General features: G+C 40.5%; 1 protein-coding gene and 1 pseudogene across 1 annotated transcript in view; one reads left to right on the top strand and one right to left on the bottom strand.

The window, feature by feature from the left end:
- The window catches only part of LOC130707158 (peroxisomal multifunctional enzyme type 2-like), a 96,702-nt gene that overhangs the window by 27,418 nt on the left and 56,592 nt on the right, over positions 1-12,692 (top strand). The window contains exon 3 of the mRNA XM_057540380.1: positions 2,222-2,306. Coding sequence (XP_057396363.1) covers positions 2,222-2,306 — 85 coding nt within the window. The remainder of the gene's footprint in view (positions 1-2,221; positions 2,307-12,692) is intronic.
- LOC130707039 (transcription and mRNA export factor ENY2-like) lies at positions 10,347-10,657 on the bottom strand (annotated as a pseudogene).

The following is a 12,692-nucleotide window of genomic DNA, read 5'->3' as shown; positions in this document are numbered from 1 at the left end:
GTCCTTTATGTGTGTCATTTAATCCTTAATGATGATGGTAACACACACTTATATAGCACTTCCTCTGTGCCAGACTCTGTTCTAATTAGTTTACATACATTCACCCATTTAAATCCTCATCATGAAGTGTATGAAGTTGGTATTATTATGATCTTCCTTTTGTAGGTGACCACTGAACCTTAAAGGAGAAACAAACATAGTGCCCTAGGGCCTAGGGCTGACCTCAATATTCATAAACCAGGACAGGACAATCATCTTCTCTTGACAGATGAGGAAGATGGGGTTCTAACAGGCTAAGGAAAACTGCCCACAGTCACAGAACAAGTAAGTAGCACACTTGGAAATCAAACTCACATCTAATTTGTTCCAGAGCCCACATTCTTTCCATTTTGCTGCTTTGCCTCCCAGAGACGTTTTTGCTTTGTCATAAACCGCAGAGCAGAGCATGGCACTTTTAATGAAGGAAGAGTTTGCCAAATGAAAAGCAGATTAATGAGATATTTGGGATGCTTTGCAGTAAATAAATCTCTTTCAGAATTCTCATCTTCTCCCACTCCCATCATTAAAGCCATAACAGTAACAATTACCTCAGCCTGGTTGAGGCCGTGTGGGAGTGTCTGTTGCCCTGGGAAGACACTGGGGACCCACAAAACTTTCCTTGAGCTGACTGAGCCATAGGTCAGAAATTGGATATATCAGAGGTTGGCTTTCCCTGTCAGAGCCTCGTCTTGCCCCTCTGTTTCTGGCTGTGTCTTGAAACGCGGTTGCTTGAGGAGAGAAATAGAGCTTAAAATTGAGTCAACATTAAGAATATTAGAAATGTCAACGTCAACCTGTTTTCCGAGACTTAGAGCACCATTTGAACACGATTGCCCGAGACTTGAGTAGAGTCTATCTTTTTGCTTTTTTATAATAGGTAATCTTAGCTATTCCCTGGGAATTAAAAAATATCCCTTTGAAACTGAGAGGCCAGAGCAGAAATGTAATTATTTCTATGTGATATACAACTGAATTTAAAGCCAAATGCTCACATTTCTATTCAAGAGGAATGTGTGTCCACTTACGCTGGTGTTGAGGGTCTGGGGGATGTGAAGACAAGCAAGTCCCAGGCTCTTTCTCTAAGAGCTAGGTATCTACTAAGGGAAATGGGGTGTAAACTGTAATAATCTGTGCTGCGAGGGGAAACATACCATGTACTGCCCATCTGCCACAGACCAGGCATTGTGTCAAGTACTTTATACAAGGACATGGCAAGATGGGTGTATTAGCCCCATTTCTAGGTGAGGAAAGCAAGACTCAGAATAAGTTGTCCTGGGCCAACAGCACTTTATGAATATGGCTGAGATTCAGACTCAGGTGGCTTTAATGACAGACCTGCACTCTTTGCCCTAGGATTTACTGTTAATTAGGCAGGATCCATTTAATGGTTTAACGTATTAGGTATCCTTCATGGGATTTAAAGATTCACGAAATTAGCTCACCAAGTTGCGTAACGTTTTGAGATGACAATTTTTGACCTGGGGTATTTTGAGGAGTCTTGGGCAAATCAAATAATTTTCAGCTTTTTCAAAGGAATGTACAAAACAGAAAACTTTACCCATTTCTTGTGCTTTTATGTTGGTGGAGTGAGGCTTATGGATGGTCTTTGGTTGAGGGATAGAAGAGGTCTGGATAACCCAGACAGCTACATTACTTGGTAAGAAATAGTGGTTTTGAAGTATGACTTGGCTACTTTAAAGTGGCTGTATCAGCCCCGTAGCAGTTAGCAGTTGGATGCGGCTACCAAAAAGCCAGTCTTAAGAGTAGTATCTCTGGTGGGGGAGGTAAGAACCCCACTCTACTTTGCCTTGGTCAGACCTTAGTTGGAATACTGCGTTAAGTTCTGGGGAATGTAGACTAAGATAAATATAAAGCAACTAGGACACATGCAGGAGAAAGTTTGGATCACAGTGGGGAAATGAAATCTGGACGTTTGGGGAAATAGGGCTGTGCAGCTGAAGAAAAGGCTTGAAGGGCTGAGATAACAGTCTTCAAACATTAGAAGGATTGTCTTATGGAAGAGGAATGTTGATTTTTTTTTCTCTGTGGCCCTAAAAGATGCAACCGGAAGCAACAGGCTCTGGGGAAGTGGATTTGTCCTTACAAGGAAGAATTTTTTGTTATATCTGCCTAAATATGTTTTATCTGCCTAAACATGTTGAGATTTTTTTTGTTGTTTTAGAAAGTGGTGGATTCCCAGTCCCTGAAGGTCCTAGGACATGTGCCAAGTAATTACTTGGTGGAGCCATGGCAGAGGAAATTCAAAGGTACCACGGATTGGATTTCACAAGCATCAAAGTCCTTCCCAACCCTGAGCATCTCAGTACCTGTGGACTGTCCTTCCGGGCTTTGCCTCCACCTTTGTCACTAGGGTTGGGGTATGTTTTGGGGAGATGGATAGATGGATGGGTGACGGGGAATAGGAAGAATGTACAATGGCAAAGCAGTTACTTGGTCCATTCAAATTTGGTCTGCCATTTAAAAATTTTGCCTTTCCTATGTACTCATTTGCTTGCCTTAAACTCTGGGCACCTGGAGGCCTTTGCTGTAACTGTGATCCTCAACATAGTACCCCATCTCATGCAATTGGGTTCTTATAAATGTTATTTGACAATGATTTTTATCAGGTATCAAGTATTGTCAGGCTCCAATAGTAAGCGAATCTAACTTTGCTGTATGTACAAACTGTAGGTTTGTAAAGCTTGTGGCTGCCTCCCCTCTCAGGGGAAAGACAGAACCTGAATTCTTTTCCAAAATTTCAGTGAGATGGAAATTTCGGGGCACCCAAGAGATGGAGAACCAGTCAACGGGCTTCACACTTAAAAGTAGCCTTAAAAATTACCTATATGCTAGTTGCACTACTCCCAGCTCCCTGTCAGGTAGCAATCTTCAACTGTTTTGCAAGATCTCTAGCTCTTTTTATCCAATTCAGGACTGAAAGTGATTGACAGAAGGTTTTTGCTCATAGTCTACAGCTGAACTCTTGTGTCAACAGTAAATATTCCAGCAGAAGGAGTGGGGGTTTGATCATTTTACTGCTTTCTGCAGGGCAGACTCTGTGAGCTCATGGCAACATCTAATCTTCAGTGACCCCAGTTGTCACACCCAGGAGTCGGTTTCTCTCTAATCCTTTTCAGAGCTATGAACAGCAGGGAAACATGATTTATAGACCAAGAGGCATTTTAATCATGGGATTTGTGAGCATTTCATATTCCCTTCCTCATGATGGATACACTGCCCATCCTTTGGAAGAGACACTAAGATGTCGGTCAGATCCTGTTAACCTCATTTACTTCCATGAATTCATGTCAAGTGTATTAGGTTCATGCAGGAGATTTTCAAAACCCTACCAAATGGGTTTAGAGGAAGATGGGGCTAACTTCAGATTACTTCTTTAGGCCAGAGGTTTTCCTAGGCACCAGTAATCATCTGATTCTGCTTTCTAAGGCTGCTTGCTTTACTTACAATTCATACGTAGAAGCTAAGTCCCTGATGGAAAGGTGTTCTTTACAGTTGTGGGTTTTACCTCAATCTCTGGGCTCCTTTAAAAATAAACTTCGAATATTCTTCTCAACCCTAGTTATTTGAACTCTCTGAGTCTCAGCTCAGTTTATTAACATTCTTAATTTGCAGTGGATCTGTATGTCTTATGTCCTTAATACATTGCTTCACACAGGGACACCAGCTCAGGAAGATTTCGTCTGTTGCAAATTTATGAGGAAGTTGAATATTTATTTTTGGTACTTTTTCACCACCTCCCCAACATCTACCTCCTGACCAGATACCATTTCTTCTTTTTCCTGTCTCTACATTTCCAATCCCATTCAAAAATGGCCCAATCCTCAGCCTGTTTTCCCCTAGTCCTTGCTAAAACAATGGCTGATGATGGTTTAAATTAAGGCACCACTTCTCATGAGGTTCCTTGTATTTTAATAAAAATCTTTGAAGGGTAAATATTCAAAGTACTGCTTCTCTATGGTTAAATTTTAGGCAGTGTAAAAAACAGTTTTAGATGGAGATGAAGGGAGTTGGGTGGATTACACAGGACATGGGATGAACAGGGCTGTCACTTTTGTTCAGTCACATGAACATGGTGACAGGCAAGCATAAATGCAGAGATGGCATTTCTATGCTGGTGTGGGGAAAAAGAAGAGAGGCCACTGGTCAGGACATTGTTTGGCCTAGGGAGGAAGAAGATCGAGTACTTTGGCAATTTATTTAAGCTTTTGTTTTTTTGCGGGATAGGGGAGCAAGTAGGGGAGCTCATACTTGAAGCCGAATCCGGCATCTGTACCCTAACACCGAATTAAATCTCAAGACAGAGTTTTGGGTGAAGTAGAAAAGAATAGCTTTATTGCTTTGCCAGGCAAAGGGGGCTACAGCAGGCAATTGCCCTCAAAACTCTGTGTCCCTGACCCGGAGAGGGTTGTGAGGAGTTTTATAGTAATCGGTCAAAGAGGAGGGCGTGATCAGCTCATGGACATTCCTCTGATTGGTTGGTGGTGAGGTAAGTGGGAGTCAGCATCATCAACCTTACGGTTCCAACTGGTTCTGGGGTTTGTGTGTTTGTGGGTAGCAGTTAACTTCTCCCCTCTGGTGGGGCTTTCAGTATCTGCAAAACAGCTCAAAGATATTGTTATGTGTATCCCTTGAGGGGGAACCAGGACCCTGCCCCAAGGCTGCAGTATTGTTTCTTTTGACTATTCCTCCCTTGTCTGCATCCCCTCCCTTCCCTAATCAGCAACTATTTGAACCTTCTCGTTGGAACTCAGGGAAGGTCATGGAGGCTGAATGAAGCCTATTTCCTGTAATCAAGAAATGGGGGACACCGATATAGGCTTTTGTGCCCAGGAGCCCCACAGGGTCCTGCTAGGGATCATACTCAGTGCAAGGAGATGTGGAACATCCAGAGATAAGGAATCTTGGCCTCTACTTTACAAGGGATCCTACTCTATGTTGTGGGGGAAATCAGACACATTCATGAAGAGTCTGCCCGAGTGGAGAATGGGAAAAGAGTTATCACAGAGGTACAACTAGCATGCTGGGAAAATGCTGGGTCCATTCTCACTGGGATATCTGGAAGGGCTTCCTGTAGAAAGTGGGATTTTAATTGAACTTTGAAAAATTATACTTTTGAAAGAAATGACTTGAGTAAGTGACTGTCCTCTGATGGAGGGAGGGAAGTCTGGCCTAGTTGAGTGGAGGCGAGAAGGTGAGTGTTATACTTAGTCTGGAAAACTCAGCAGGGTCTTCAATCCTAGGGCTGTGAATGTTCGGTTGAATATTTTAGGTATTATTCTTCTCGCATTGGGAAGCCATTTAAGATTTGAGCAGGGGAATAATATTCTTAAAGAAAATAACTATGACCAGGATGAATTGAAGGGAGGGAGGAATGACATACTCATTTGACTACAATTTGGGGAAGAGAGGAAGATTATCTCTAATTCATTAGATGTGCATTGTATCAGCAGGAGCAAAATAAGCAGCATATCTTGATACATAAATCCTCCTCCCATATATGCATTCTTTTTCACCAGGGAGCAAGTATTTGGCAGCCAAGTTATCTTTAAAGTAATAATAAGAAAGCTATTTGGAATAAGTGTTTCAGAACCATTTGTTACTTTGCACAGACCTATGAGCAAATAGGATTGAGCTAAAGCATTTACAGTGGTATGTGGTTCTGCAGGGGCTGCCACACTATTATATATACTTTTATCTTGGCTAAACTCTAGCTGTTGCCACTGCTATTACTCAAAGAACTGAAGTGTCAACAAGCTAATCAAAATAGCAAAGTGGGAGTCAAGAGTTTTTCCGCCTGTTTCTTAAAGTCTTAGGAAGATTGTTTCCTTTTTATTCCCTATATTCAGAACATAAAAGCCTCCCAGACATCTCATCTTTACTAGGTCAAACATTTCAAAAGGCAGTGGGATTATTTTCCAGTTGCTTTTCAGTTTAAGGCAAGTGTTTTAGGGGCTTCCAAAGCCTCCCTACTGAATCAATTTATAGAAAAAAAAAAATGAAGTAAAGGCATTATTAACCCAACTACATTGTCTTGGTATAAAAGTCCTAACATAGCATAGTGGGAAAAGGTTCTGAATCATGACCTAAGTGATCTGAGTTCTAGACCCAGTTTTGTGAATGCATAGCTTGATGGTTTTGTCAAGTGTCATATTTAACAGGGAGGGATTAGAATTTTTCTGTATGGTTTCTGTACTCTTCAGTAGTATTGTTCACAATGATTTTTGCCTAAGGAGTCTAGAAAATGGAGAGACACATGATAATGTTGCAGGAAGAGGGACCTCTTCCAGGGCCCAAGAGTGGGCTCTTGTCTACCACTCAGAAATGAATTTTCTGAGGAGACACACGTGCTGACAATGCAAGAGACTTTATTAGGAAGGGGTGTCCGGGCGGAGAGCAGCAGGGTAAGGGAACCCAGGAGAACTGCTCTGCCATGTGGCTCACAGTCTCAGGTTTTATGGTAATGGGGTTAGTTTCCGGGTTGTCTCTGGCCGATCATTCTGCCTCAGGATCCTTTCTGGTGGTGCACACATTGCTCAGCTAAGATAGGTTCCAGCGAGAAGGATTCTGGGAGGTTGGTAGGACATATGGACTGGAGTCTCCTCTCTCCTTTTGACCTTTCCTGAATTCTTCCGGTTGGTGGTAGTTTGTTAGTTCCGCGTTCCTTACCAGGACCTCCTGTTGTAAGATAACTTGTGCAAGTGGTTACTATCGGGCCTGGTCAGGGCAGGCAGTTTTGGGCAGTGGTTTCCCTAAAAAGAAGATGGTGGTCAACAATTTTGGGTGGAAGTGATGTGTGTTACTTTTGGGCCAGAACTCACACTGGCAGTGTGAGGCTCCAGAACTCTTTCTCTCTACAAAGATGACTGAGAGAGGTGGCTTCGTCAAGCTGGGGGCAGGAATGAGGAGAGCGGAGAGCAGAACGCCTAGCCAGCCCATGTGCAGCCCATGCACAAGGAGCGGGAAATGAACCTTTGTTGTTTTAAACCCCTGAGATTTGGAGGAATTATTTGTGACAATAAAATGTCAAGCTTACTCTTGATTGATACGGTCTTCAAAGAGTATCACTGGGATGCATAGGGAAAGCCCCATGGATATGGAAGATCCTTCTTTTTCCTAAATTAAAGTTTAAGTGTTCTATACATAAATGTCAAAGCTGCTTTGAGGGGAATTGTTTCCTATCATTGGAAATACTGAAATACGGACTGGGCAACCTCTTGAAGGCAGTGCTGTAGAAATTGAAGGTAGTTGTGTGATATAATAGGAAATAGATATTTGGTCTTCAATGTTTCTGGCACAGAGCTCCTAAAACCCTTGGAATTTCCTAAGTGCTGAGAGCAATAAAGGTGTCTAAGGACGGAGGCTGGTTGCTAGTGGAGCCAACCAAGTGATTAGAGGGTTGGAACTTACATTCCCACCCCTCTGAAGAGGTCAGAGGGGCTGGAGGTTGAATCATTCACCAAAGGCAAATGATTTAATCAATCATGCTTATGTTAATAAGCCTCCATAAAAACCCAAAAGGAGGGGGTTTGGATTGCTTCTGAGTCAGTGAACATGTGGAGATATGAGGAGAGTGGCATGCTCAGAGACCATGAAAGATTTAGACACTTTCCCTATGCCTTACCTTATGCATCTCTTCCATCTGGCTATTCCTGAGTCTATATATATATATATAAAACTTGTAAGATGTAGTAAGTAAAATGGTTATCTAGTAAGTAAAATGTTTCTCTGAGTTCTGTGAACCCGCTTTGTGTGAATGGATTAATCAAGCCGAAAGCAACATCTGGTTGGTCAGAAGGACCAGAAGGATGGAAACCTGCATTATTTGCTACTGGTGTCTGAATGTGTGTGTGTGTGTGTGTGTGTGTGTGTGTGTGTGTGTGCTGGGTTATATGGTAATTCTATTTTTAGATTTTTAAGGAACCTCCATATTGTTCTCCATAGTGGCTGTATCAATTTACATTCCCACCAACATTGCAAGAGGGTTCCCTTTTCTCCACACCCTCTCCAGCATTTGTTGTTTGTAGATTTTCTGATGATGCCCATTCTAACAGGAGTGAGGTGATACCTCATTGTAGTTTTGATTTGCATTTCTCTAATAATTAGCGATGTTGAGCATCTTTTCATGTGCTTCGTGGCCGTCTGTATGTCTTCTTTGGAGAAATGTCTATTTAGGTCTTCTGCCCATTTTTGGATTGGGGTGTTTGTTTCTTTAATATTGAGCTGAATGAGCTGTTTATATATTTTGCAGATTAATCCTTTGTCCGTTGATTCGTTTGCAAATATTTTCTCCCATTCCGAGGGTTGTCTTTTCGTCTTGTTTACGGTTTCCTTTGCTGTGCAAAAGCTTTGAAGTTTCATTAGGTCCCATTTGTTTATTTTTGTTTTTATTTCCATTACTCTAGGAGGTGGATCGAAAAAGATCTTGCTGTGATTTATGTCAAAGAGTGTTCTTCCTATGTTTTCCTCTAAGAGTTTTATAGTGTGCGGTCTTACATTTAGGTCTCGAATCCACTTTGAGTTCATTTTTGTGTATGGTGTTAGGCAGTGTTGTAATTTCATTCTTTTACATGTAGCTGTCCAGTTTTCCCAGCACCACTTATTGAAGAGACTGTCTTTTCTCCATTGTATATCTTTGCCTCCTTTGTCATAGATTAGTTGGCCATAGGTGCGTGGGTTAATCTCTGGGCTTTTCTATCTTGTTCCATTGATCTATGTTTCTGTTTTTGTGCCAGTACCATATTGTCTTGATTACTGTAGCTTTGTAGTATAGTCTGAAGTCAGGGAGTCTGATTCCTCCAGCTCCATTTTTTTCCCTCAAGACTGCTTTGGCTATTCAGGGTCTTTTGTGACTCCATACAAATTTTAAGATGATTTGTTCTAGCTCCGTAAAAAATGCCATTGGTAATTTAATAGGGATTGCATTGAACCTGTATATTGCTTTGGGTAGTATACTCATTTTCACAATGTTGATTCTTCCAATCCAAGAACATGGTATATCTCTCCATCTGTTGGTATCATCTTTAATTTCTTTCATCAGTGTCTTATAGTTTTCTGCATACAGGTCTTTTGTCTCCCTAGGTAGGTTTATTCCTAGGTATTTTATTCTTTTTGTTGCAATGGTAAATGGGAGTGTTTCCATAATTTCTCTTTCAGATTTTTCATCATTACTGTATAGGAATGCAAGAGATTTCCGTGCATTCATTTTGTATCCTGCAACTTTACTATATTCATTAATTAGCTCTAGCAGTTTTCTGGTGGCAGTTTTAGGATTCTCTATGTATAGTATCATGTCATCCGCAAAGAGTGACAGTTTTACTTCTTCTTTTCCAATTTGTATTCCTTTTATTTCTTTTTCTTCTCTGATTGCCGTGGCTAGGACTTCCAGAACTATGTTGAATAATAGTGGTGAGAGTGGACATCCTTGTCTCGTTCCTGATCTTAGAGGAAATGCTTTCAGTTTTTCACCATTGAGAATGATGTTTGCTGTGGGTTTGTCATATATGGCCTTTATTATGTTGAGGTAGGTTCCCTCTATGCCCACTTTCTGGAGAGTTTTTATCATAACTGGGTGTTGAATTTTGTCAAAAGCTTTTTCTGCATCTATTGAGATGATCATATGGTTTTTATTCTTCAATTTGTTAATATGGTGTATCACATTGATTGATTTGCATATATTGAAGAATCCTTGCATCCCTGGGATAAATCCCACTTGATCGTGGTGTATGATCCTTTTAATGTGTTGTTGGATTCTGTTTGCTAGTATTTTGTTGAGGATTTTTGCATCTATATTCATCAGTGATATTGGTCTGTAATTTTCTTTTTTTGTAGTATATTTGTCTGGTTTTGGTATCAGGGTGATGGTGGCCTCATAGAATGCGTTTGGGAGTGTTCCTTCCTCTGCAATTTTTTGGAAGAGTTTGAGAAGGATAGAGTTTTCCTACATCTTATCAGGGAATACAGAGAGCCAAATTTCTCCCAATTTGTTTACGGAGATGTGTAATAAAAGACTGAACAAGCAGCCAGGTTTTCTAAACAAAGAAGACCTAAGCAGGATATTGAATATACTTTTCTTCCTCAGCATATATCTTTTTTTTTTTTTTTCATTCATGAGATATTTATTAAAATAACACATTTAGGGAAAAATATCAATACAATTGTATACATCATTACTGAAAACTGTATACCATCATACAAAAAAGGATTTTATATTGGGAAATCAATTCCTAATTTATGGCAAGTTTTACTTTCAGAAATAAAACCACAAAACAACACAATCTAATTCAATCTTAACGGCTGGCATGCTGAGCAAGGAATGTTCTTATTCTTTGTAGGAGCTCCTTCTTTACACTGTCAGGTACCAGGGCTCTGCCTTTTGGTGTGATTTCAGCCACCAAGTCATCAACAGTAACGTGTTCTAGTCCTTTTTCTTTAATTACCTTTACAGTGTGCCTTCAACTGATCCTTCCAGCCACATTCAATTAATTTAGCTCTCAGCAACTCTTTGAGGCCTTCTCTTTCTCCAGTTTCTATCAACTTTTGGTTAATTGCTGCTCTCATCTGCGCATCTTTGTTCATCTTGCTAACCACACTCTTCGGCTGCCCGGACCTAGCATATATCTTTATGGAAGGGACACAGCGACTTTGGATGTTCCTTGTTTAAGGTCATAGCCACTGGCTGTTAATCCAGTCTACTTCTTGGGGCAAGGACAAATTTTGATATTGTGGTATTTGGTCAGGGCGTGTATAGTTCACGCCTTTTTTGCCAGGTTTTCCCCAAAATATTTCATGTCAGGGCTTAAAGGCACATGTTGTTACTTTTTTTTTTTTCTTAAAAAAAAAATATTGTTATTTATTTATTAATACTTAAAACTTTTTATTTATTTACATCTTTTCCACTCAATTCCGTAAGTGCAAGTATCTCATTTTATCTTTTGTATCTCCTAAAGTTCTGAGAATGTTGCCTTTTGTAAAGAAGGGACTTTGTTCATTCCTTCCTTTATTGTTTGCTGTAGCCCTTTTCTGGGGGTGGGGCTGGCTGGGGAGTGGTTGGTGTGTCTTTGAGATTGGTTGAATAAATTTCTGCTTTTTTTGTTGTGACTAAGTTATGATCTTAGTTTATAAACTTGTTTTGTAAAACATTTTGCAGCAGTATGTGTTTATGTGGATCAGTTTTCCTGTATTTATTTATTACCTTTGAATTTGTTGAACTCAGATTGGAGTTTTTCAGTTCTAAGAAAAAGGTAAACAGGGACAGTGTATCTGTTTATTTTGTCATTGCCTCAGGGATGGTATCGCAGCAAGTGCTTGTGAGAGTCCAAAAAGGCAGAAAATTAGTGTTTTGGGAAAAATATTTACCAAACTAGGCTGGAGAGCCAGATTTAGTTTAGTTTAGTTTATGTGAAAATGTAGAACTTTTCACTGATATTTTCTACCACTTTTTAGCCTGTGACCTAGCTGTGAACTTTCTGGGCTACCAATGGGTTTTGTTTTTCCCTAACCACCACTACGCTCTGCTTTAACTTTTTTAAAACACAGATGCCCTGAGTCCAGGTTGTATCATGTGCACTAACATTTCTCCTGTGTTAATTTTGTTCTGCTCAGCATATTTTTACCTGAGTAAGCAAAAAATAGTAAAGAGGAGTAAGCAAACCTAGGATTTATGACATCAGAGTATCTTGTTTGTGGAAAAATTACTAATCAGTTAATCCTATGACTAGCTCAGAGGCCAGTAAGAAGTAAGACCTTAAGAAATGGAGTACCTTGTTTCTCATATAAGTCAACTTTTGCTAGGTTATGCCGAGTTAACAGACAAATCTCAATGGTTTATAATAATAAAGGATAATTTCAGGACTTCCCTGGTGGTGCAGAGGTTAAGAATCCACCTGCCAATGCAGGGGTTACAGGTTCGAGCCCTGGTCCGGGAAGATCCCACATGCCACGGAGCAACTGAGCCCGTGTGCCACAACTACTGAGCCTACGCTCTAGAGCCCACGAGCCACAACTACTGATCCCGTGTGCCACAACTACTGAAGCCCATGTGCCTAGAGTCCGTGCTCCGCAACAAGAGAAGCCACTGCAATGAGAAGCCCACACACCTCAACGAAGAGTAGCCCCCGCTCGCCGCAACTAGAGAAAGCCCATGCACAGGAAGGAAGACCCAACACAGCCAAAAATAAAAATAAATAAATAAAATAAATAAATTTATTTTTTAAAAAAAGGGTAATTTCATACCTATCTGACCTTTCAGCTTCTGGTCAGCTGTGTCTCTGCTTTATGTGTCGTACTAATTTCAGGATCCCAGCTGAAGGAGCAACTTTCATCATGGCTGTTCTTCCAGCAGAGGGAAAATAAAAATGGATCCCCTTGGTGTCTCATAAAGCTTCTGTTTAGAAGTGGCATGTCATTTCTACTCACCTTTCATTGGCCAAAGGAAATCACCTGGCCAAGCCCAAAGTTAAGGGTATCACTTAAGATATTCTCTTCATGTAAATATGATTGCTATGTTTTATATTCCGTAATATAAAGCATTATGGGAGATTTAAATCTGGGTATAAGAACTGCTAAGCCTGTGGCTGATAATTACAACAAGGGACATTTGGTTTCGTACACGTTACATCTTTCAAGAAATGTTC

The sequence above is a fragment of the Balaenoptera acutorostrata genome, chromosome 2 (genome assembly GCF_949987535.1).
Source record: "Balaenoptera acutorostrata chromosome 2, mBalAcu1.1, whole genome shotgun sequence".
NCBI lineage: Eukaryota > Metazoa > Chordata > Mammalia > Artiodactyla > Balaenopteridae > Balaenoptera > Balaenoptera acutorostrata.
This window is presented reverse-complemented; position numbering and strand designations above follow the sequence as displayed.